Source organism: Symphalangus syndactylus, chromosome 21 (assembly GCF_028878055.3).
Source record: "Symphalangus syndactylus isolate Jambi chromosome 21, NHGRI_mSymSyn1-v2.1_pri, whole genome shotgun sequence".
Taxonomy (NCBI): Eukaryota; Metazoa; Chordata; class Mammalia; order Primates; family Hylobatidae; genus Symphalangus; species Symphalangus syndactylus.
In genome coordinates this window covers 29,166,919-29,192,295 of record NC_072443.2, presented here as the reverse complement: position 1 = coordinate 29,192,295, position 25,377 = coordinate 29,166,919, and the positions used below count along the sequence as shown (strand labels likewise).

Sequence of the window (25,377 nt, the reverse complement as noted above, 5' to 3'; positions counted from 1 at the left end):
AACTTGGTAATACTGCTATCCTCAACTAACAAATGAAAAAAACAGACAAAAGCTAGAAAGCAAGCTCATGCTCTGATCCATAGCCCAAGCTCTTGAGCTCTTATATAAAGAAATCTATGCTGTGCATTGACAGTCTGGAGTCTCTGAGCATAGACAGTTCATGAAGATCAAGCAGAGAATAGGTCTTCTAATACCATGGAGATACGGCCATACTGTCTACCATCAAATCACTACTCAAGCAGTTCAAATCATTTCTAACCAAACACTTTGGATGGATTCTAGAAAATGATAACCTCCAAACCATACCCTGAAACCCTACTCCTTTTTTACTATTTTATAATTTCTTTTAGAAAGGAGGCATTTTCTAACAGCAAAGAGGAAAAGAGCTGAGTGGATAAAGGTTTTGTTTTAATAAACAGATACGTATTTGCCATTCTAGTATGATAAGAGAAGCTATTTAATCTTATACTAAACAAGCATTTCTCGAGAAAAAAAAAAAAAAAGAACTATTTGAGAACTAGCCAGCATCCATTGAGGCTGGGTGGAATAGGGGATTTATGTAATGGAGTAAATCCAAATATATATTACATTTTACCCTTAGATCGGATATCAAAACTATTATTCATACTTAGTCCATGACCATCTCTGCAGAAATATAAAACCTGTACCTTATAATCACCATAAAAATTCTTCTTAGAAAGTGTCGTACCTATCACCAGGTAGGGAAAATGCTTGCAGAATAAAGTATAAGTGCCCCAAATTTGAACATCTAAACTAAATACCAGGCAGAAACTGCTTTATTCATTAAATTACAATATGTGCATACAAACATTACCTCCATTATGAATATTTATCATTTGTTTAAAAATATTACTTTCGGCATATAATTCTTCAAAACCATATATATACTACTATTTTTTATGTAAAGGTGACTAAAATAGATTTTATTCCTACTTTCCTTAATGGGTTAAAAAATTACAGGTGAAAAATATTTAATGGCACTGATTTTTAAAAAATATTTGTAAAATATTGTACTTTTTACCAGCTTATAAAAAATTCTAACAAGCTTTGTTGGAAGAATTGTTCAAAAGATGATTTACTTAAGCCTTAAACTTGTTGGAATAATTGTTTGAAATATGATTTACTTAAAAATAACTGAAGTTTGTTTAGTAATGACTATTATACAGGGTTTACAAAGTGGCATTACTCAGACCACCCATACAATGTATACTGTACCTACAATGAACTAATACAAATATTTGGAACCATTTCTTTGTGTTGAAAAGCAGTATTAAATTCACTTATGGCTCAAATGTGGCTGCCTCTTAATCCTGATTGTACAGAGTATGAATCTTACAAAATGGAAGAAGTGATGGCTTATAATTACACAGTTTATGTTCTAAAAGTTAGCAATCTTATGTAGAAAGAACAATAATAAAAATTCATGGTAAATACCTGTCTTTTCCCATTTCTGGCCCAATCTCATATATAATAAAGTTAGGCACCAACATAGCTTTTGCCTTGTATGTGAGTGTATATGCCTACTACTCCTATAATTCTAACTTTTCCAATAAGCTTTAAATAAATGAAAACCAACTTATGATATTGGTTAAAAAGAGGAATGTAATAGTACAGATTTATGAAGAGAGTTTAAGAAAGAGGCATTATCTTACTTTTGTTGGGATGTTTTTTAAAGATGTGTACCCTTTGAGCAGTAATTTTAGAATTTCTTTCTAAACGAAAAACACATACTCTTTGACTCAGTAATTTCACTTCCAAGACATTTTACCAACAACTGCCACCAATTGCTTACATGGACAATAACATGTATTAGGATGTTCACTGCTCTAGTGTTTGTAATAACAAAAGATTGGAAACAACCTAAACTTCCAGGAACTTGTGAAATGGTTAAACTAATGATGATAGTACAGTAAAATCCAATGCACCCTTTCTAAAAATGAGGTAGAGCTATAGGAGCTGCTATGAGACAATTTTTTAATCTCCAAAATGTACTGCTAAGTGAAAAAGGAAAGGTACAAAATGATATATATCATATGTTTCCACTTTATTTTTTAAGTAGGGAGGTATACATACAAATATTTACTAATATGTGAATATTTCAATAAGACAAAGACATCCTCTTCTAGATCCTACAACTGGCAAGTCAATTAGGGAGATTACAGGAAAGTATTTGAACAACTTCAAAGAATCCTTGGTTTTTGCCTCAACCGTCAAAACTTCTTTAGTTTTCCTGAAAAGGGATAGGCACATTTTCACCTCCAGGAGTTAGAAACCATGTTTCTTACCAACTTAGCATCCTCAGTCACGTTATTTCCTCAGCCCACATCCTTTGCTAGATTATTCCTCGGCACATAGCTCAGACATCACTTACTGCAAGACATTTTCTGAGTTTCTCTTAAACCCCAGACTAGATCTGGCCACTTTGTTGTAAAATGCTGTTCATTTGTTCTTGTGATATTTACCAAAATTTCTAGCAAATGGTTGTATAGTTAATTAATTGATATCTGTTTCCCTGAGAGAACATAACATCTTTGAGTGATAGGATCTTGAATGTATAGTAATTAGTTTATTTCCATATCCTCAAGCACAATGTGTAATACATATTGAGCGCTCCATTAATATTTGTTGAAAGCTGTTATATACGCTGAATGATCAATTGACATGAGTTTTAATTCTGGATTGGCCAACAATGTGACCTTAGTCAAGTAGTTAAGTAATTTTTAGGTTCTTTACAGGTCAAAACCTTTAATCTATGAGTTTAGGCACAAACGAAACTGAAAACACGTCACTAGGAATTGTGGTTAATTTGCTACTGAATTTTAGGTAATCTCTTAACCTGTGGTTTCGTTTACTTCAGCTCTCAAATGGAGGGCTAAACAAAAAGAACATCGAAAGAACATTCTCATTTTTCCAACAACCCTTCTTTTACCATATTTTAACTTGTGACAATAAATTTCATGCCTCTAATCCTTCAGAATTCATTCTCTCTCTCTCTCTCTCTCTCTCTGTCTCTCTGTCTTTCTCTCTCCTCTCCAGCCCCCAATACACACAAACTCACAGACACTGAACTTTCCATAATTTAGCTCTGGAGAGAGTTAAGGTTTTAACTCTAAGCGAAAGTATTCTTATTCAACACTGCTTGAGCCTCTCAAAAGGCCGTATGTTTTGCCCAAGGATCTAGAAGGTGAAAATTGTTAATACAGGGTCAAAGTTTCTGCAATAAGCGTCTTTGCTGTTATCACACCCTTGACTACAACTGTGTCCTAGCCATACTGTTGGTGGCCACATCAGGTCGCCTTTTCTGACTGATACAACTTAGTTTACATGTACAGAAGAACGCTGGGGCTTCCTTCAACATCCCTGATTTTTTTAAGAACCAAATTGGTAGTGTGATTACTGAGAAATCTCATAGAAGAACAGAATGGGAGTCGTACAATTTGCTGCAAAAGGAATTCAGGCTCATACTGAAACAGTTCTTCCCTAAATAATCCCGTAGCTAAGTGTAGCTCCCAGGTGAATTTCAAACAAAATTATTCCCTTGGCATCTGAGGTCAATTTAGTTTCCATTCCAAACCATGGGATCCTTAATGTTTCAATCTACAACATTCTGGAATTCTAGAGGCTACAACCTCACATCTTTCTTTCTTATACCTGACATGAAAGGGGCATGTAACCCATTAATGATATTTCACTGTAGCTGATAATTAAATTTAAATGGGTTAAAAATATGCACTTGGTTAGGATGAAGAGTGCATTTATCACAGTGAAGTACTCCAAGACATATAGACAGACAAGTTACAAATTATTGTAGAGCCTGTATAATATGTTATCCAAAATGCACTTCTGAAAATGAAAAAGGATGCCATTAATAATTGTACCAGCTCATGAGGCATAAACCAGGACAGTCTTCGGTATACCAAGATGTATGAATGGTCAACCTACTAATAATGTGCATATTAAGCAAGATAGCACCAAAAGATATAAAAGAAAGAAAATAAATGTCTATAATAGGTAACACAGAAGTTGACAACGGTGTCACCTGGGGAATGGTTAGCTGATTGTACCACAAACAAGCTGAATTTGGAAGGGTTCAATGTGTAGGTTTCAACCCTGAAAACTTAGAAGCTTCTTTTGGCTGCTTACCAAACGTTTTCCCATCTTTTAGGGATGAATTCTCACTAGCCAAACTCCTAAACCAGCTTATTGGTATACATAAGAGCAATTATTGCCAAGGGAATACAATGCTTCTCTTCCAGCTAGTGCATCCTCTGACTGTAAACTGGCTATATAAGAAGTCACATTGGGCTCAGTGTGGTGGCTCATGCCTGTAATCCCAGCACTTTGGGGGGCCGCGGCAGGTGGATCACCTGAGGCCAGGAGTTCGAGACCAGCCTGGCCAACATGGCGAAACCCAGTCTCTACCAAAAATACACAAAATTAGCTGGGCGAGCTGGTGGGCACCTGTAATTCCAGCTACTTGGAAGGCTGAGGCAGGAGAATCGCTTGAATTTGGGAGGCGGAGGTTGCAGTGAGCAGAGATCGCACCATTGCACTCTAGCCTGGGCAACAAGAGCGAGACACCGTCTCAAAAACAAAAACAAAAACAAAAAACAAATATCACATTATAATTAGATGATTTCTTAGTGACCATGAAATTCCAGCATGGGAAAGTTTACTATATGACTTGAATATTCAGAGGAGCATTATGTTCTTTTTTAAGAAAAAAAAAAAAAAATGGAGACGGAGTTACACAATATTGGCCAGGCTGGTCTCGAACTCTTGGCCTCAGGTGATCCGCCCGCCTCGGCCTCCCAAAGTGCTAGGATTATAGGTATGAGCCACGGAGCCTGGCCCCAGAATTAGGTTCTTATAATGAGTTTTATCTATCTCAACAAAAAGCTATACCTGCTAAGGAGACTGGGCAAGTCATGTCTGCCAGTTAGAGGGGCCACTTACTTTCACCATAAAAGAAAATGTTTGGATTCATTAAGTATAATAGCTTCAATAACCACATTTGGCCCAACTCCTCTACTTTTTCTATGTTTCTCCAATGACCAAAGCCTTTTTCATCCTTAATCACAGGTCTTTTACGAATATACATGTTCTTTTCTTTTTGTTTTTCATTAATACTACTAAAGTGCCATCAGGTCTTGATGGCCTGTCCCACTCTGTTCTTTCATGATGGTTTTATTTTCCAGTTCAATTCCCAGTGAGGAATATTATATCCTCAACTCCCAAACTCCTTGGGAAAATTTCTTAGTAATCCATGAATGTCAGGTGCTGCCATATGGACTTTAATTCTCTACATATGCATTGCTTCTACTGTATTTAATGCAAAGAAAAAATGTGAAGCAGCTTTTAGGTGTCAAGCTCTTCACTAGACTTGAGGATACATAGACAAAGATGATATTTGGTATTCAAAAAATTTATGTTCAACTGAAAAAAGTCACTAATGTCATAATAGAATGTGATAAAAACTACAGAAAAGACAAGTACAGGGAAAAGGAAAAGGGAAAAGTTATGACTCACTTTAGTCATTATCAACGTTCCAATGTTGACTTTGCACCAAAGGCAAGTAAGTACAGGAAAGTTTTTTTTTTTTCCATTTACAGTTCAAATAAGGTAACCTAGACTCTCTCTAAAACTATACAGATAGAGAGGATAAAAACCTACTTACATCAATTTCTAAGGTGAAAGTATCTTTGAGATTTATCTCCCTCAAGAAAACATTGTGTTGGAGTGCTGCTTGATATCTTAATCTACAAATTCAGTTAACTTCTCTAGTGAAATCATCACAATAAGTTAAAATAATCAAAAATAAAGTCTTTTTAAATTACAAGTTCCAATCTTCCTAACATTTATGGATTTGATATTACTGTTTTTCACTGTTTACCGTAACCCCACAATCCATTATAAGTAGTAATTTTTTCTTCTAAAAGCAGGTGTGTGAAAATCCTACTGGAGAGTCAACCTACCTGGCTGCTAACCCAACTCATAGCATGAAAAGGGTATTGCTTTATTATTCATTTATTCATGGAAACTCATATGATGCAATAAAAAATTTGCTTAAGAAAAAGGGCCAGGTGACGGTAAAATTTTTCAAAACTTGAAATGTGATTTTGCAGAGCTAAACAAATTATTCATAGTGGAAGTGTCATTGAGCAAAGGCCAGAAGACTACAGCAATTGCCATGGTCATAGTATGTTTTCCTGTGAATGAACATCAAGAGTCTATAATATTTACAGGATTTGAAAAGACTGCAAAGGTTTAGTTTCATCTCATAGATGTTTTTAGTCTTACATGGGCCAAGATTTTGCATCAGTTCCTTTAGTGATACAGAAAACAGCTAAAACAATAATAATAACGGTAATAAAGAAGAAAATCAGAGAAGCTGGACAGCTGTCTAATTTCTGATTAACCTATTCCCTAGCAGTTTAGTTTCATTGTATTGAAGTACTATGAATTCTTAGACCAGACAAGTAGAGACACGTTCATTGAAGTACCTCAACTCAAAATCAAATTAAGTAATCCTTTGGTTAGAAGATGTTGTGGATTGTACACAACTCTGGTATCCCCTTCAATGGAATGGATAATTAAGAACTGACTGGATAAATAAGAGAGGAAGCATTAAAAGCTAATTTCATTCTTGGAACATAGACTACAATAATGGGCTATGATAATAGGTTAGCATAAAACAGTTACTGAATACCACAGCACATTTGGAACTAGGCATATCTGAAATATATAAGGTATTCTACTCAATAATAAGGGAGAAAAGAGAATGTAAAATTTATTATTTAAGCAGAGAAATTAGCTACATGAAAATATCAGTAATTCCAAAAATATGGTAATGACTTATGTACTATAGGAAGACTATAATAATTGTAGGATTTAACCTTACCAAATAGCCTGCAGTATCCTCTTCCTGAATATAGAATATCTATTTTAGTCTTGAATTTACTCTCCACAAGGAAAGGAAAATTCTAGCCTAATAAAAAAAGTAATCAAAAGTATAAATGATTTTTTCCATTTCTTATTGAAAATACACTGAGTTGAAATCCAAAAGTAATAACCAAATAAATGTTATCACCCACCACTCCCAAGAAACCATTATTTAGTATTCCAGTAAGTTAGTTCATTCTTCATATGTCACATACATGTGTCACACACATGATGTGTAAGAAATGAGATGAGCCTCTGTGAAAATTCAACAATGAAGAATAAAATTAACACATTGTGAGAAATTGCATTTAAGTTTCTATGTATACATTGAGACAGAGACATATTCTTCTATCATAGCTATATCTAAGTGGATCTTCTGCATATCTGGGCTATAAATTTCATGTGTCTACTTGAGTGAATACCTTCAGGGAGCTAGAACTCTTTGATGGTGTTTTATGCTAAATAAATGGCCAGAACAGAAAGAAGTGTGTTTGGAAATGTAAAACATGGTTATTATAAAGCATTTAAAATACTATCTGACAAACTGCTGCCATCTTACACCAAGTAATACTGACAACTTAGGTGGTACTAAGTTTTACAAAGGCCCATGGTTAGTGGCATGAAAATTTGATGGAGAAAAGGAAAAAAGAGAAAAAAAAGAAACATCTTTCCATTATCTTAGCAAAATGATAAAAGTGATAATTAAGTGGAATAAATTAAAGAGTGCTATTCTATTAACAATATAATAAAAGCCTTAATTAATATAGCATGTTTTACTTAAAAAATTTGAAATGCTGAGCAAGGGAATTACTAATCTCAACACAATCAGAACCACACATTGCACAGAAAGAAATTCGCAGATGGGAAATAAAAAAGAGCAGAAAAATAATTTTCCCAAGGTCACAACATTCTTACATGACATAGTTAAAAACTGAACACATGAATACTGACAATAATATACAATTTTTCTAATAACACAAGACTATTAAAATAGGTTTTTATTAATTTTCTTCTTTTTGATAAGTCAATGGTAGACATGCGTTTTCATCTGAATGTCTATGAAAAAAGATAAGCTAGTTTGAATTTTCTACAAAGTCAAAAAAGGTTTGGAATCTGGTAAGACAAGATATTTTGGATTTCTACAAGTTTTAAAACAATAGAAAAATATTACTATTTTCTATTTCCTTCTGTCTTGCATTTACAACCATGTTGCAAATCAACTTTTTTGTTGAGCAACTTTAGGATGTACAATATGAGGCTTTGTCATATGAATATTTAAGCATAAACCATCACTTACATCTCATTCTAGGTACTATGTATGCAGTTTATATAGGAACAGGTTTGCAGGAGAGATGGGTTACACTAGCAGGGCTTTATGAGGCCTACTATCCTTTCCTACTTTTCGGTCCTCTTTTCCCAGGAGAGTGGAAGGCTAATTTCTCTCCTTCATGCTTTTTTTTTTTTTTCCCCCTACTAAGGCTGGGAAGAGTAAGCATAGATGTTATCATGAATTTTTAAAGGTAGAAAAAAAAGGAAATTAGAAATTGGGGTCCACAGATACTTTTCCAGTAATACAATTTATATGAATTTTGTCTAGACTGAGATCCTTAGAAAAATAGTGTTGAAAAATGACTCTGCCTGCCTAAATTGGTTTTTTACCTTAAGACTTCAGAAACAAAGAGTTTTTGAGCTGGGAGACATTTCGGAGAGTAGGTCTTTAGTCTGTCTTTTTATTTTATATGAGAAAACTGAAGCCCAAAAAGGTTAAATGATTTGCTCAAGTTCCTGAAGGTAGATGTCCTGAAGAAAGCCTAGAAAAGCAATTTACTGCAAATAATACTCCATTAAATTGTAAATTGCTATTGGATTAAATAAATCCTTAAGAAAAAAATATATATTGGCTGTTAAACAGTTTTTAGTTTTTAAATTAATCAATTTCAATAGTCCTACATCAATAGTCTTTGAAAGGACATTATTTGAGTTGATGCTTTCCCAAGTCCTGTTGAGATCAATTGATATGTTTGAAATATAATATCCCACTGAAGAAAGCTTTATGTGTGCTCATGTCTTAGAATGAATCTTATATCAGTGAGATCAGTGAGCAATTATGAAAAATCCCATAGAGGGGTTCACACAGATGACCCAAGTGAAGAAAGAGAAGTGAAGAAAGAGTTAACTGCAGCGCCCCACCTCCTTGTAAATAATCCAGAAAAGCCTTTTTTTTTTTTTTAAAGCAATACAAAATGTCACCACAGGCTGACGCTCTTTCTACAAGAATAATGAGATTATTGCTACCTCGGATGTTGAACACACACTTCATTGCCTTTATCTCTGAATTCAGTTTTCGTGGTTCATATATTTTTCTCCTCCTTTCAAAACAGGTAACGTGGCACGCCTAAAATATATCAATGACTTTGTAGCGACTACAGGTCGAAAGACCCGGGGAAGCAGATTCACAAACTCGAGTTTTTGACCTCTACAACTGGACACACACTATTAAAACTGCTCCGGAAATGAAGGGTGGCCGGCAGGGAAGTCAGTTACCCCCCCTCAAATGAAGCCGGCCATTGGCACCGCGCCCTCACCGGGCTCTGCTATGCAGAGGGCTCCGAAGGAGGTGCACTTACTGTCCGAGACTTGCTTCCTCAGTGTAGACACGGCGCCTTTAGTGCTGTAACCTTCCCTTTTAAAACACACTGATACTGCAATGAGAATTTCGGCAATGCCAGCTCGGTAATTCACCGAAACCACGGATCTGAGGGTCCAGGGCATCGGATCCTCAGATTCACGGTGGCTGGCTGCGGTGAGCCGGGGCTAGCCGCTCGCCGAAAGCGCGCAGCTCGGTGTCCCCTGGACACACTAGCCTGTGGCGCCAAAAGAATCACCGTGAAGGAGGTCTGAAAGCGGAACTTTCCCCCTTTTAGCAGTTAAATGTGTAGACAAACCTATCCTGCGACGTGGCCCGCCTGTGACGGCACATAAAAGGAAACTGGTTATGTGCCTGTGGTCAGGGGTGTGGACGAGGGTGAGATTACATTCTCCAAGTCTCGAGGGGGTTAATCGGAAAATCAACTGTGGGCGTGTGGACGTTTGCATCTTACAAAGCGACATCACCCTTGTCCTCCCTTCTTGACTCATTCCCTGGCTCCAAAGTGTCCTTTCCTCCATCGGACAGTGGAATCTCGAAAAAGTGAAATCCACACTGTGCCAGGCCCAAGGGGGTCTCGCCTTTCCACCTACCTCCACAGCGTTGTTACACTAGGACACTTGCTTTAAATCCGGTTGAACTGTGGTTTCACAGTCCCCGCCCCACAGCCCGAGATTTGTCAGGGAACGCAGACGCCTTTTTTTTTCCCTCAGCCTCAGAAACATCAGGTGAGCTCATTACCTCACCCAGAAATGTAACTTTAATAAAGAGATCTGGAGAGGGCACTCCTCCCGCCCACACACACAGCAACGGCAGCAGCAGCAGCTCACAAACACTTGTAATCTCTTCCTCAGGCTCTGGCCCCCAAACCCCTCTCCCCGCCAGTTCTGGGAGAGATTCAGAGGCTATCAAATCTCTTCTGTGACCTGAGCTTGCCGACAGCTGAAGGGATGTTCACGGATTAAAGGAAGTGAGATTTTTCTTTGATAAAAGCTAAAGAAAAAGCTAAGAACAAACAGGCCAAAATATCAGGAAGTAGAAGTTTAACTGGCAACTGTCTACGCAGGGATAGAAATAAAACCTTCAAAGAAAAAAAATCCCCTAAATTTTCAGTTTAGGGGAGCAAAGGAACCTGCTGCTCTGTCAGGCAACTGTGAGCGCCCAGAATACCCTGTCAGAACAACTTGTGTCAGCCGCCAGGCGGGCCTGAGGATACCAGGGCCAGGGGACGTCCCCGAGGGTGTGGAAAGGGATTTCCCGCGAGATATTTTAGTTGTTGGGAATTTTGCCTTTTTTTTTTTTTCTCTCTGTCTCTCTTCTAAGACTCAGTACAGAACTGAGAACTGAGGCTCTATGAGCAGGTCCTGGAAATTCACAAGGCTCTCACTGAGGTGTCTCCCAGACCTAGTTACTAATTCCTGTTCAGGCTGTGTTATCTGCCTGCTGTCACCCTTACACTCACCACCCGCCCAGACAATGGACGGGGACCGCAGGGGGGAACGTTGAAACCGCGATTTTAAGCATTAGCAGGTTTCTCAAGGGGGGTGGGGGGGCGGTGATTAAAGTCCTCTCCTTCTCTACCCCTCCCATCCCTTCCTCAGCTCACCAAGGGGAAGTTACTAGGGGATTTATTACGAAAAAGTGCCGGCGGTTATTTCATCCGAGAGCTAAGCGAAAGAAAAACTGCTCGGGGCGCAGTGACGTGGACTTGGATACCCAGAGACAGGAGAAACTGTCAGAGGGCAAGAGTCCGCCGCCTATCTGGGAGCCGCAGGGACAAGGAGAGAGCGTCAGGCGAATCCTGCCCACGGGCCCCTGCAGCCCCAAACCCGGAGCACCAAGTTCTTGGAGATTCACCCAGTTTCCCCAGCTTGATGCCCAAACTTGAGCCAACTAGCCAAGCCCAAACGTGCGGCACAGGTGACCGAGCCGGGGACAGCTCTGTGCCGGGACAGCGGTCCCCTTACCTCCCCCACGCTCCTGGGCGCACTGCCTCGGGGGTGCAAGGCTGGGACGGGGACCTAGGAAACTGCTCCAGGCCCAAGTCTGTCTGGGGCTGCTACCAGGCCCTTGCTCACCTGGCCTGAAGACGGTGGCGGAGATCAAGAGGCAGAAGAGCAGACGGCAGGAACTGGCCCCCTTGGATTCCATATTCCTCCTCCTTCTTGGTGGGCCACTGACGGAGTCCACGCCGCAGGAGGGGGCGTCGTCCCGGGCCCCTCGGTGCCCGCGCGCTGGCGGGTCCCGAAGCAGGGGCAGCGTCTTCTCCCAGACACACCGTCCCCTGGGCTGTGGCGCTGCACCTTCGGGTCTCTGCCGCACGCAACTTTCCACCACGCAAAGCCCCCAACTCCTCCTCCCGCCTGGTTAACACCAGCCCACGGGCCCTTCGGCTGTTCCTCCGGGGACAACGACCCTCTCTTTCCAGGAGACACTTGAGTAATTCGGAAAGGTGTAAGCGGTTGTTTTCGCTGGTATCTTCGTTTATTTTCCTTGTCTTGGAATGATAATAATAATGGCAGTGGCAATGTGCTTGAAACGCCGGGTGCTAAGGACTCGCAGGAGGCGGCGACAGGGGGGCGGCGTGTCTCCTCAGGTGGCAGCGGTGGTAGCAGCGGCAGCGGCGGTAGCGGCGGCAGCGGTCTCCGGGCTGCTCTGAGTAGAGGGACTGAAAGGCGTGTGTAAGCTGCCTCTTTCCTCCTCTGCCCGCCTCCTCCCTCCCTCCCGTCTCCTCCCCACTTCCCCGGACGCAGCGCAAAGCAGGTGGTTGAAGCGCGGATCCGCAGCCTAGAGGCGCTGCAGGACTGAGTCCGAGCCCTGAGCCCAGCTCCGGGATCAGGGAGAACCGCGTGCCCCTGTCCTGGCGCCTGGGTGGGCGGGGCTTCACCGCGGCTCCGCCCCCAGGTCCAGGTCCGCCAATAAGAAGCAAGCACAGGAGCCGCGCGCGCCCGGGAGAGCCCTGGGACTAACACTTTCTGTGATGTTGCAGCGCCCTAGTGATAAGGCCTCTGGCTTCCAACTGCCCACCCACCCTCGCTGAGGTTTAAAAACCGACTGCCCTCTTCTTCCACCCATACGCCCATCCCACTGACTCATTCCTCAGAGATTTTTGTCCGCCGTGCTGCTGCAGCCTTCTGTCCTGTAAAGAGAATAGTGCGGCAGGGCGGTGGCGGCGGGGAGCGAACCTTGGGTCCAAGAGCGGGAGTGAAGGGAAAAGGAAGGGGCAGGAGGAAGTGGCAAAGGTGGTAACTTGCTTCTTGGGAGTTAACAGGAATAGCTACTGGTTGGCAGGGGCAACCCCTGTACTGGACTGATTCCTCCTGTACTTTTCGAATCTCTCTCCTCCCCCTGCTCACCCCTACCACTCCCCTCACACCCGGCTGGCATAGACTTGGTTTTAAAGGAAGACTACGTGAGTCGACTGCCCGGTACCAACAGAAGATATTTGCTTTTCCCGGGGGAAATTAAATCCGGAACCTCTAAACCGTACTTCGTCATACGGATTTTCCCAATGTCTACAAAAGCCCTCTAGAGAGCGTGTCACTTTTTTACTTTGAGTTAAGCGGTGATTTTAAGTTATAGACAGAAAATCCTCAAATTATTTCAGATTAAAAGCCAAGTCCGTCTTGGTCCGTTCCCGAAAGCCAGGCACTCCAGAAGATGGACAGGCTTCTCAGGCAATTTCTAAAAATTGAACCACTTCCCAGGCGGAATATCGGGAAGCTGTGTCGCTTTCAAATCAGGCAGAGAGCATGAAGGAATATTTTCCTCTAGAACACCGGGGTGGAGCTGTCGGAGCCCTAAGTGGCTCTAAATCAGGGATGCAGGATCACAGCTCTCATCACCAAAGAATAATAAAATCTTGGTCCCTGAAGCACTTCGCTGGGGCATTAAATAGCCTTTCGTGCATCACAGGGTCACCCTTTTGTGAGATTGGTCCCCAGCAGAGGATGCCTGCCAACTAGTAATCGTTACATACTACACTTTCATCAGAAGACTGCGAGTTACCAGCGAGATTGGAGACTCGCAACACACAGATACACACACACACACACACACACACACACTGATTTTTAAAAGTATTTATCTTTTAGTGCTCTAAACTATTAAGCCCTATCTTCAGCTGTGATTTTTCTCAAAAGCCTGCTTGTCCTGTTCTTCCAGTTCTCCTTACATTAACAATATTCTAGAGTAGAGCTTTTATACTATATTTTTTTCCTCTCAAAATAAGTAGTTTCTCCCACTTGGTTTAAACATTAACATTTCATTTGCATCTTATGAATCAACAGGAAGGCTATCGCTAGGAGGCAAATGCCTTTTAACTCTATATTCCTTGAGCTAAGTTTGGCTGAAATGCTAGCATTTTCATGGACTCCTGTAGAATTCCTTTAGGGAATTGTTTTCTTTTTCACTGTGGTTGTTAAGTGGGGTGTATTAAAATAAATCGACCTAACAATATATTTAACCTAGGTCAGCAAACCCTCTATCTGACCTCCTCTATTTTACGGTGGGAGTTAATGCAGCATAATTGCTTAAAGGTAGATTTGCAAAAGGAAGACTGATTTGGGCCCTGACACTAACTGTATGATCTTGGTCAGCTCACTTAACCTCTTAAAGCTTCAGTCTCCTTTCTTGTAAAAAGTGATAATATTGCTAGCCCCATGGGATTGCTGTGAAGATCAAATGAGACCAAACACACAAACACACACGTGGAATTCTGGGAGCAACTGACTATACAAGTATGTACATATTATACTTATACACATACACATGCATGTATATGTGTGCATATGTATAATATATATTTGAATGTGTAGTCCATTGCTTCCAGAATTGTTTTTAGAAAGGAATGTGTCCTAGTTTAGGAAAATGCTTTGATAAGCCACTTGGAATAGTAACTCCAAAGGCTATTGGTCATGAAAAAAATAATGGTGAAACTGCTCTATATTAAACAAAATAATAACCATTAAAATAGAAATTTGGCCTGGGAGTGGGAATGAAGGCAACCATACAAAGCATGAGTTTAGAAATGTTCAAAGGTCTTTAGATCTATTAATTAGCAACACTTAACATGTTAGAATATTCTAAGCAATTTATATGAATTAATAGATGTATTCTCCTCATAAAAAGGTATATTGAAGGAGGTGCTATTTTCATCCTCATTTTACTCATGAAGAAACTGAAACCCAGAGACTCGAAGCAACTTTTCCAAGGTCACGCGATGATTCATAGCAATGGTAAAGCCAGGGTTCTATCCCAGGCATTCTGATTCTTGAACTGAATTCCTATCTACTTTGCTCATCACTATCCACTTTGCTTATCAAAAATGCATAACAATAAATGTATGGCTTTTTTGGTGGGGCGATTGATTTAAACATAAGTTCTCTCATCTTTTCACACACATTTTCATTAAGGAAATTTATTAATAAAGCAGCACACCCTATCTGCATAGGCCAGATACAGTGCATATGAGATGACAAGGCCATTTCTAAACTGAAATAATGTAGCATAAGCAAGAGCTCAGAGTTAGAAATAAACATGAGAATGTAAGCTCCACAAAGTAATGTAATTGAATTAATCTTTCAAAATCTACTCAATGTGGGATTGGATCCATCTTACTTAATTCTTGAGAGGAAGAGTGTTTCCAACTACATGTAGATCACAGTCACTTTTGTTACAATTGAGAATACATAGTATTCCAATAATATTTATCGTATAGTTTAGTCATGCATCAGAGCATCATAAGGGTACATCTTGCTGAAAGGGAAAAATGAATAACATTTATCCAGGAGGAAAAAAATTTCACGTTACCTGGCACATGAGAAGAGCTTTATATTTTAAGTATAAAGGAATTCATCATCAATCAGGATGATATGCTCAAAAGCAGTGACATGGTACCGGAGGCAAATTTCCTACTTACGGTCTGTTGAGATCAGGACTCAGGATTCTCAAGGCTCAGGCCAGGACCCCTTCCCTGTACTAAAATATTAATCCCATCAGTATGTGACAACATAGCCAAGTCAATTGTGTGTGCATTTGAAGAATAGAAGTAGTTTTTCTCCCCTGATTAGCACCACCAAAATTTCCACTGGAGATGAAATGTCAACAAAGATAGTTTTGGAAGCTGAAAACATTTGTTCCTACCACTGTATACCATTGTGTTTTGTTTGCCTTCCTACTCCTTGAACAAAATTGTATGCAATTCCAGAGCATGCAACAAATCTGATTCACTCTTCTCTCCTTCAACCCTCACCTAAGGTGAATGCATGTTCAGCCATACTTAAAAATAGATCGGACACCTGATAAATTTTTGTGAATGAATGATAAGTGGTGACAAAAAATACCTAATAGAATATAAACCTTCAAACAAACTTACAAGGGTTCATGATATGAGAAAATGAAAGGGGTTTCCATTGGGTCTTCAATGATTGGTCTAGGCAGACTAAGGTTTAGGAAAGGCAAAAATAATGAGTCAAGTCCTAGTCAACAAGGTGATAACTATGAAGTATAAAGTGAGGAAACAATCTACAGAAGAAGGGCTGTACTAAAATTATATGCCATCAATTAGAATAAAACAAAGTGGCCCATGCTGGGCACAGAAACCTGATTAGTAAAGGTTCTAAGTGACCAGGCAAGGGCTTAGGCTAATGTACTGATGACAAAGATTGAAATAAAGGCCTAAGTGGGATTTATATTAAGTCTAGGAAGAAACACAGTCTTAAAGAGGCACAGAGATTACATCTGTATAATATAAAATTCTGTTTTATTTCTAGACTTCAAGTTGTTTTTAAATAAATGATTTCTAAAGTTATTGTATCAAATACACATGGAGGACCTCTGGGTATATCTCTTCCCAAGTCCATTGAATTTTATTGTTTAATTTCAGTTGTTAACAGTGTCATCTGTCAATGAATTAATATAATTCTGCAACTCACCTTTTCAATAATGCTAGCTAAAAAAGACATATCACTGAAGCTCAGGAGAGTAAAAACTTTCAAAGTCTATGATAAACATTATGTTCTTATTTCACAGAATGTTCAGTCTGGGTACAAAAAGAAATGCATAGCTATTTCAGTTGAACTAGAAATCCACTTAGTCATATTCCTTCCTGTCTCAGACATGAGGAATGAAGAAAGAATGTAGCTACGCTATTTGACTATGAAACTTACACTATATTAAATGAATTTCAAAAACTCTCAGTGTATTAAAAACTCATAATTCGTGGGTGATTTCAGTAAGTGAATAAATTTAAATACAAAAAGTGTAACAGTCTGGGTTTACCCCTTAACTTGAGGATTTCTCTTCAAAGTTTTCCCACTTTCAACTGAAATAAGCAGGTCTTTTAGTTTTGAGTAAGTAGATAATGACTCAAGGTATGGTTATTTAAATGTTTGATGCCTTAAAAGAAATGCCAACTTGAATTATATATTTTCAAGAAGTTTCCCAGAGTTATCTCTCATTTCTTTGATATATATTTATTACCCATTATGATCTGCAATAGTTCTATTCAGGAATATGAGGTGAATATATAATGACTGTAAAAATATGAAAATAATATATATTTGATTTTCTAAAGCAAAAAAGTCACCTTGGATCTAATGGATTTCTAGAAAGTCTAATTAATTAATTAATTACTAGGCCCCAATTTTCCATACAATTTTCCCCTTAAGTAAGATAGTTAAGTTCACAGGAAAGTATTAACAAACGATTGTTGGACAAATGTATGTTTTTGCTCCCTAAAGAGCAAAAACTCTATTATTGATTAACAAAAAAAGAAGTATTAATAACGTGGAGTTAAGGATCACTGATCATATATTATAAGCAAGAACTTTAGAATTTTAATGTTTTTCAGGGCCTTAGAAGGATCTTAAGTGAACTATTTTCAATACTTAAAAGCAACCCTCTTTCTTCTAATATATGCATACTCTGAAGTCCAGTTTTATATTTGCCCCTTGTTCAATTTATTCAAATCATGGTAGTCTCTTCACTGCTCCTAAATGTACTTTACATACTCCCACATCAGTGCCTTTGCACTTGCTCTTTCCACTCCTTGGAACTCTTTTCCCCAAGTTATTACTGTAGCTTACCTCCTCATTGAAGCCTTCCATAAACAAGTATTTAAACTGTCAGTCCCAGCCCCCAAATTCCTTTTCCTGCTTCATTTTTCTCCGTAGAGTTTATCACCATATAGCATAATATCCATTTAACTCATGTAGTTTGATTATTGTCTGTCTCTCTACTAGAATGAAATCTCAATGAGGACAGAAGTTTGTGTCTGTTTTACATTCTTCCATATGTTTAAAATAGTCACATAGTAGACACAGGAGACTATTGGATTCAAAAAGTCAGGTTCATGAATACATGAATTATTGTGCAAGGTAATTAATAAGCTGATACAGGTGGGGCTGTTTGGACTGAATCTTGATAAGCAGCATGAGGTTTCACCTCCTCCTGTAGACACTCTAAGGGTTTCCAGGACAGTTAGATAAACCACTGGAATAATCTAACTACTTCATATAGCATATGAGGTAGGTAATTGAGGTCCCAGGAGGCAGAACACTTAACCAAAATTAACACAGCTATGGGTACCATTCTTGTTTAAATGAAAACTACGTCTTTCAAGTAGGGTAAATATACAAGATACCCTGTAACTTTTAAGTCGAATTCTTGGGATAATAAGAAGACTGAATGCATATCAGACACCATTAATAATTTCAAATACGGCACATTTATCCAAACTCTTTCAGAGCAAACATTCTGAATGATGTTCTGTATAACATTTCACTAAGGCATGATTGTGGATGCAGTACCAATATTGCAAAGTCTACAGACTTAGTTAAGTATTAAAGAATTTAAGCCTCAGTGTTCTTTATACTTTGTTCTTTACAGGGTGAATTTGGCAAAATTATAATTCTAAGCAATGTATTCCACAAACACAGATGATTCATAACCAATTCAGCTAACAGTGCTATAGGACAAATATTTAATTTAATGTCCAGCATTTTAACATTACATGGAGGTGTTTAATGTGTTTACTTTTCTTTGTAAGGGAAAGAAATTCACTTAATAATTGTACCTCAAGGTGAAAAGCTTGTGAGAAAATGCAATACATATAAAACAGTTATATAAGCCAATGCATAAAAAGATTTATAAACATGTATATGCTTTCATTGAAATCACCAGAATTCTGTGATGTGTTCTAGATGGTAAGGAGGTAGATGAAATTATTTCAGACCTTGGCTTCTGGTTTTCAAATGCTGTTAAAAGTAGTTAATTGATATACCTCATAAGGAAGATTATTTGTCTTATTATGGAGAATGGCATCGAAGTTACAGAGTGAAACATCCTGTGCAAGAGTGGTTAATGTATTCAATTAGAAAAGAATTTCCAGCTGGTTGCAGTGGCTCATACCTATAATCCCAACCCTTTGGGAGGCTCTCTTGAGCCCACGAATTTGAGACCAGCCTGGGCAACATAAGGAAACCTCGTTCCTACAAAGCCAACCAAACAAACAAAAAATTAGCAGGGTGTGTTGGTGTGCACCTATACTCTCAGCTACTTGGGAGGCTGAGGTGAAAAGATTGATGGAGCCCGGGAAGTGGAGGCTGCAGTGAATCCTGAACTGTGATAGTGCCTAGGCAACAGAGCCAGTCCCTGTCACACACACACACACACACACACACGCACAGAATCTACAAATGGTATACTTCTCAACTAATTTCTCTAGAATCAAAGACATTTCAAAAAGTGCATAGTCCAAGTTTATTCCTTGGATTTTTCAGGACTGAGGCAAATATCGAGGCTGGGATTAAATGAACACTAGATGTAACCTCTGAAGCTAAAGGAACGCCAAGGGGAAGCTTGAGATGCACATACAGAGTGGGAATCACATCATTTAGCCAGACTCAGAAGGTGGGCCTTAGTTACTCACATCAGTAGCTTTGTCCCACACCAGAAGCTGAGTCATCTTCTATTCTCAAGCCTTCCCTCCTACTGCCTCCAGCTCCTGAGATCTTCCCAGAAGGACTCAGAAAAACTCCCAAATTACCCTATCCTGAGGTAGCTCTACCCCATCTGCATAAATTCCCGCTGTGAAATTTAAGTTGAAGTAACTTTTTCTAGTGATGATTTGTCCTTCCAGTTTGAAAATGATCAACATCTCTTCTCTCCTTTCTTTTCTTCCCAGCTTAATGCCTTATCTTTGGCCCGTTTTGTTAAGACTTACCATGTTGAGCTAAATAATAAAGCCATGATAATTTATGAATGAAAGAATGAACAGTGAGTGTATTGTGGTCTGTGTGCCAATGAAAGAAAGAGATGTCCAAAGAGAGATGAGTCATAGGTCAGAGAAACAGAAATAGAATAAGTTAGCTTATCTTAGAATATAGGCCAGGAAAGAAATTTAGCTCTTAGTAATTTCCCATTACCTCCTCCTTCCCCCTTTTCTTAAAAGTTAAGGAGACATTATTTTAAAAGTTAAGGAGACATTATTTGTATAATCCCAGCCAGCCTGCAGGAGTTTAACATCAGGTAAGGAATTTTTTTTTTTCTGTAGTTTTTGTAATGAAAGCAACAAAACCCAACTCTACACAGCCTAAGCAAAAGAAACAAAGATGGGGCCAGACACGGTGGCTCACACCTGTAATCCCAACACTTTGGGAGGCCGAGGCAGGCGGATCACCTGAGGCCAGGAGTTCAAGACCAGCCTGGCCAACATGGTGAAACCCCACTTCTACTAAAAATACAAAATTAGCCAGGCATGATGGTGCGCGCCTGTAATCTTAGCTACATGGGAGGCTGAGGCAGGAGAATCGCTTGAACCCAGGAGGTGGAGGTTACAGTGAGCCAAGATCGCACCATTGCACTCCAGCCTGGGCAAAAAGAGCGAAACTCCATCTAAAAAAAAAAAAAAAAAAAGATGAGGAGGGGACTTACTGATTTAAATCACTAGGAGTTCCAGAAGTGTGTATTTGTTTAAGCATAGCAGGAGCCAGGCATTTGAGCAAAGTTTTTAAGGTTCTTTGTCCTTCTTTCCATATTTTAGCTCTACGTGCCTCTGGTTGTCTTTATTTTTTCAATTTCCTTTGCTTCAGCCCGGCTTCCTCTATACTGAAAACATGGTTACCTGAGGATCTGAGCTTATAGCCACAGAAACTGAAATCCTTAAGACAGCGAAAACTTCATGGAAAAGGTTTGATTGGCTCGGCCCATTTTTTGAGCAATTTACTGTGAACAAGCGGATCCAGTACCATGATTGATCAGGTAGTCCTGTGTCCACCCCTGTAGCCAGGGAGCAGGAGGGCATCATGTTTGACAGCACCTCAAAATCACAGGGACAGAAAGCCATTCCCCAGTGAACACACAAAAATGACAGACATCCACTTCATTTTCCTGATATTATTTTTAATTGATTCTTAGGACTAATAGGCTTTTCCATCCAGATTGTGCACAACAGGACCTTTTGATTAGCAGGGGGGAAAATAGAAATATACTACAACATGGGAAACCTAATTTTATTTTCATCCTTTCCTATTTTAAAGGGCTAGATTATCAGCTCAGAGGGAAAGAGCGCATTATTTGTAGGTACCAGATAATGTTTTTTTCTCCTTACTATCCTATGCACTATCTAATTATGCGGGGAATAACGGAAGCACTGGTGTAGTTTTATACATAGAAAGATGTGAAATAAAGTGACAAAATAGATATCAGAAGTATTTGCAAATACATTTATTTCCCGTGGATACAAGGTCAATATAAGGTACACTCAAACAGTTTGACAATACAAGCAGGTTTTGAAGGTGAGTTACTCTTTTAAATTTCATTATAAATTTTTGCATCAATATACCAACTTCATCAGTTTGCTGTCATCCTTGCTATAAAGAAACAAAAAAGTAGATTAATAGCCAGAAATTCATATCAGTTAATCTTTTTTATTCAACTATTCCTGATTTCAGTCTTTGAGGTATGTTTTCAGTTTTTGCAGTCATCAGAACAAGTGCCTACAAACATTTTCAGATGGAATAAATCAATATTTTGGTCTTCTTCTTCAAGAAAATTGCCAACTCTTAGGAATGGTCATTTTAAGGAAGGAGCTGCCCTCAGCCAATCCTAAATCATTCTTTTCATTTGATCTAACCACACTTAGTTTAATCTGTCTATCTTCTTCAAATATAATTATTTGAAGAATAATTCAATCCCCACTCCAGCCTTTATTCATTATCCCAGCTTTCTCCAAAAATTACCCACTCTCCCACTTTGCCTCTAAAATATTGCTCCAGCATCTCTTCCTCCATGGTACAATTGCATGCAGGAGGCTCTCCAGAGCTGATGGTGCACATCTCTTCTCAATGCAGCCTCCAGTGATGTCATGTTGGCAGCTTGAAATCTGCCACTGTGGCATTATTTATGCCCTGCAGAAATTGGAAATTGCCAAATACTACAAATAAAGGCTTTTTCTCTGAGTGCTGGTTGTTAAACATTTATTAGTACAATACTGTCCATGGAGCTGACTTTTGTCTTCACTGGCCACTCTAACAGCAGCAACACAGTGCATAACAGCCTGAGTTTGGTGTCAGATAAACTGGAGTTTGAGTTCTGGCTTACCTATTTAGAATTTGTGTGACACTGAGAAAGTTATTTCACCTCTCCAAGTCAGTTTTCTCAAATAAAATAATACATGCAAAATCACTGGGATAGGAAAGTGCTGATAAACCTTAGCTGTTTCTCAATAGCCCCTAATCCTTCATGTCTAAGCCATAGAAAGTTTCGATTATCTGTGTCTGTAGTTGCATGTTAATATCATTTATATTTGCTCTCTCTTTCACCATTAAAACCCCTCAAGTTTTAAAAAAGATCATCATCATATTTTGTTTAGTGTGTTTGGTAGGCAATGAATCCATAATAAATTCTGCTTTAGGGGATATTGGTAGAGTAGGCAGACAGTCAGGGATGTGTGCCCAGTGATGCTTGAAATGCATTTAACAGAGTATAAAGGCAACAATGGCTGGTGAAGAGAACAAGAGATTAAGAGTAAGGATGCCTAAATTTCAATCTCAGCACATGGCGTATAAAAACTACACAAATTGCGAGATTAGATAACCATAATTTTAAATCCCTGTTCTATCTCTATCTGTGTAGCCTTCATCAACTTTTTGACTTTAGCTTCCTCTTCTGTTGAGTGCAGTTAACAGTAGCTTTGTACTTACCCTGAAAAGTCGTTATGTGGGTCAAATGTATTAAAGAATGTTAAATGTGTGAATAGTAGTCTCTGAATAAAAGGTGGCTGTTATTCTTCCACTAGTTGATTGCATGGTTTAATCTTCCTAAGCTTCATAGACTTTAACTATACCTATAGAAGTAAGAGGGCTGGTTTGGTGCTCTCTTAAGAGGCCTCCTTGTTCTGAATGAAATTCTTTGTACCTAAAGCCTTTTATTCCAGAAACAGAAGTCTTATTGCCAATATTCTTTGGAAAGCAAAAATCTCTTTTTTCCAGTTTCACTACTCCCAGCCCAGGCCCTCATCACCTCTCATATCTATACAGCAAGTTTAAAACCAGTGTCCCTGCCATCTGGCTCTTCTCTTTATTCTCCAGACTTCCCCTGCTCATCCTAACACAAACAGACAGACAGACACAGACAAATTTGATTATGTCACTTCCTTTTCTTTAAAATCTCTGCTGGAGTCATTTAATCTTCACAATGAAAGCTACACTTAATAGCAAGATCTATAGAGTCCTTGACATTCTTGCCCCTAGTTGTATATTTGCCCCTTTTTGGTTTCACAAAACATATCACAACACTCTGTCATGAACTCTACGCTTCACTCACTGTTTTCTAAACATACGATGGCAGACTTTCTCAACTGTTTAATTACATATGTTGTTCCCTCAGCCTGAACGTACCTCCCACTCCCATCCCTTTGACTGGGTTACTCCCACTCATATTTCAAGACCCACCTCACCTGTCAAATTGTCTGTTAAGCCTTTCCTGATTCCCCCAGGCAGTGTTAGTCACTGCTGCCACTGTATTTCTACAGCTTTAGCACTTACCTCTTTGATATATTTATCTGTTTACGAGTCTGACTCGTCCACTAAAACAGTGACTCCTTAGAAGGGATATACCACAAGTCTGGAGTCAGACTGTCTGGTTTACAACCCCCTGCATCAACACATGTTAGATGTGTGCGTTTGAGGAAGCTTCTTAGCTTCTTTAATCCTCCGTTTTCTCACCTACAAAATGGAGCTAATATGCTGCTGATCTCAGATAATCCTTATATTATTGAAATGACAAAACACATGTAAAGCTCCTACGTCAATATATATTAAGGACTTAGTTAATATTATGAAAAATGGTCATGATAAAGATTGCTATAATGGAAGAGATAGTAAGGCAGGGGGAGGAGAGAAGGTGATGCAATAGAAACCTCATTTATGTTTTTAGCACCTTGGCCTCTTCTCAATGTCTGGCCCGTAGTAAGTGCTCAATGCATGTTTGCTGAATGAATGCTTGTGTGATACAACTTTACAACACAGCCAAAATGTCAAATTCCAGCTCTTTTCTCATATCTGATTCAAGGAAGTTGAATTAACTTTTGGGATCCCAGAAACTCTAGTTCTAACAAAGAGGAGAAATTAGATGAGGAAAAAAGAAGATGGGGGAGAGAAAATGGCAAGAGCTGGATTGGAGGTGCAGAGTATAAGTATATAAATCAAACTATCCTCCTTCACAGCTTTGCCTCAGCATTTTAGATGGTTTTATTGCTGGGGACTGAAATAGGCTTTAAAGAAAAGAGTGAAGATGTGCGGATTCCAAATCTAGAGAGCAGCCCCACCATAGGCACCAACCCAGGGTCTAAAGACAGTCAAAGCCAAATTCCTTTGATGTGCTCTGAGAGCCTGCAGGCAAAATAGCAACTCAGCAAGGGGTTGGAATGCAAGTGGCATGGAATGAAAATGTGTGTTCCTGTTACAGGGCCAAGGAAGGGAAGGACAAACCTCACCTATTAAATAAATCCCTGGACTGGAAAGGACTGGAGCATTGGGAGTGGAAGTCCACATTAGCGGAATAGTATGTTCTGAAGGCATTTGAGCAGATGAAAACCTGATACACGGGACATAAAACCTGAGGAAAATTATTTCATGGGAACGGTAAAAATGGTGTCGGAGAGAGTAAATTGGGCAAGGGAGAAGAACGGAGGAGAGGGAGAGGGAAGTGCTGCTGAACTTATTTCAAAGAAGAAGAAGAAAAAAAAGATCTCTTGTTTTTCATTAAATAATGGATGCTCTCCAGGCCAGCCAGAGTCGCTGATTCTGTTTTGCGCTCAGTGGAGGAAAAATCAAACCAAAACAAAACAAAAAACAAAACGGGAAAAGATGAGCGTTTCCTTTTCCTCCTTTCTTCCTCCAACCGAGTTCTTCCTTCAGCCCCAGGGCCCGCGAGGGGGAGGTCTTTTTCCTTTGCTGCCCGAGGTTTGCGTCCTTCCGGGGCCCAAGCAGCCCGAGTTGCGTTTGATCCCGAGACCGGACAGGCGGGGAAGCTGGCTCAGTCTCTCCCTCCTGGTTTTCTCTCTCCTCTTCCCGCCGCTGCTCTTCTCAGCGGGCACTTGCTCTCTCGTGCGTCTCCGCACCCGGCGGTTTGGAGCAAGGGCCATTGATACTTCTGGGGGATTGGGAGGGTCCCAAATGGTACCCCAATCCTTCCCCTACAAGGAACCGTGTCTTTATGAGCGGAGAGTGATTTCGATGGCCGAGGACCCTTGTCCTGCATCC

At 39.5% G+C, this 25,377-nt stretch overlaps 1 protein-coding gene across 8 annotated transcripts in view; it reads right to left on the bottom strand.

The window, feature by feature from the left end:
• ALCAM (activated leukocyte cell adhesion molecule) overlaps nucleotides 1–14,976 on the bottom strand; it is a 210,156-nt gene extending 195,180 nt beyond the window's left edge. For 5 of the 8 annotated variants that reach the window (XR_010118624.1, XM_055260233.2, XM_063630600.1 and 2 more), the window contains exon 1: nucleotides 11,689–14,976. Coding sequence is in view for 7 of the 8 variants with exons in the window: in XM_055260233.2 (XP_055116208.2) it covers nucleotides 11,689–11,761 (73 nt within the window). In the remaining variant the exon portion in view is untranslated. Of the gene's footprint in view, nucleotides 1–9,590; nucleotides 11,006–11,688 lie in introns of those variants that run through there. The other 3 variants (XM_063630597.1, XM_063630599.1, XM_063630598.1) reach the window with 3 other exon arrangements.
• Nucleotides 14,977–25,377: the final 10,401 nt, after the last annotated feature.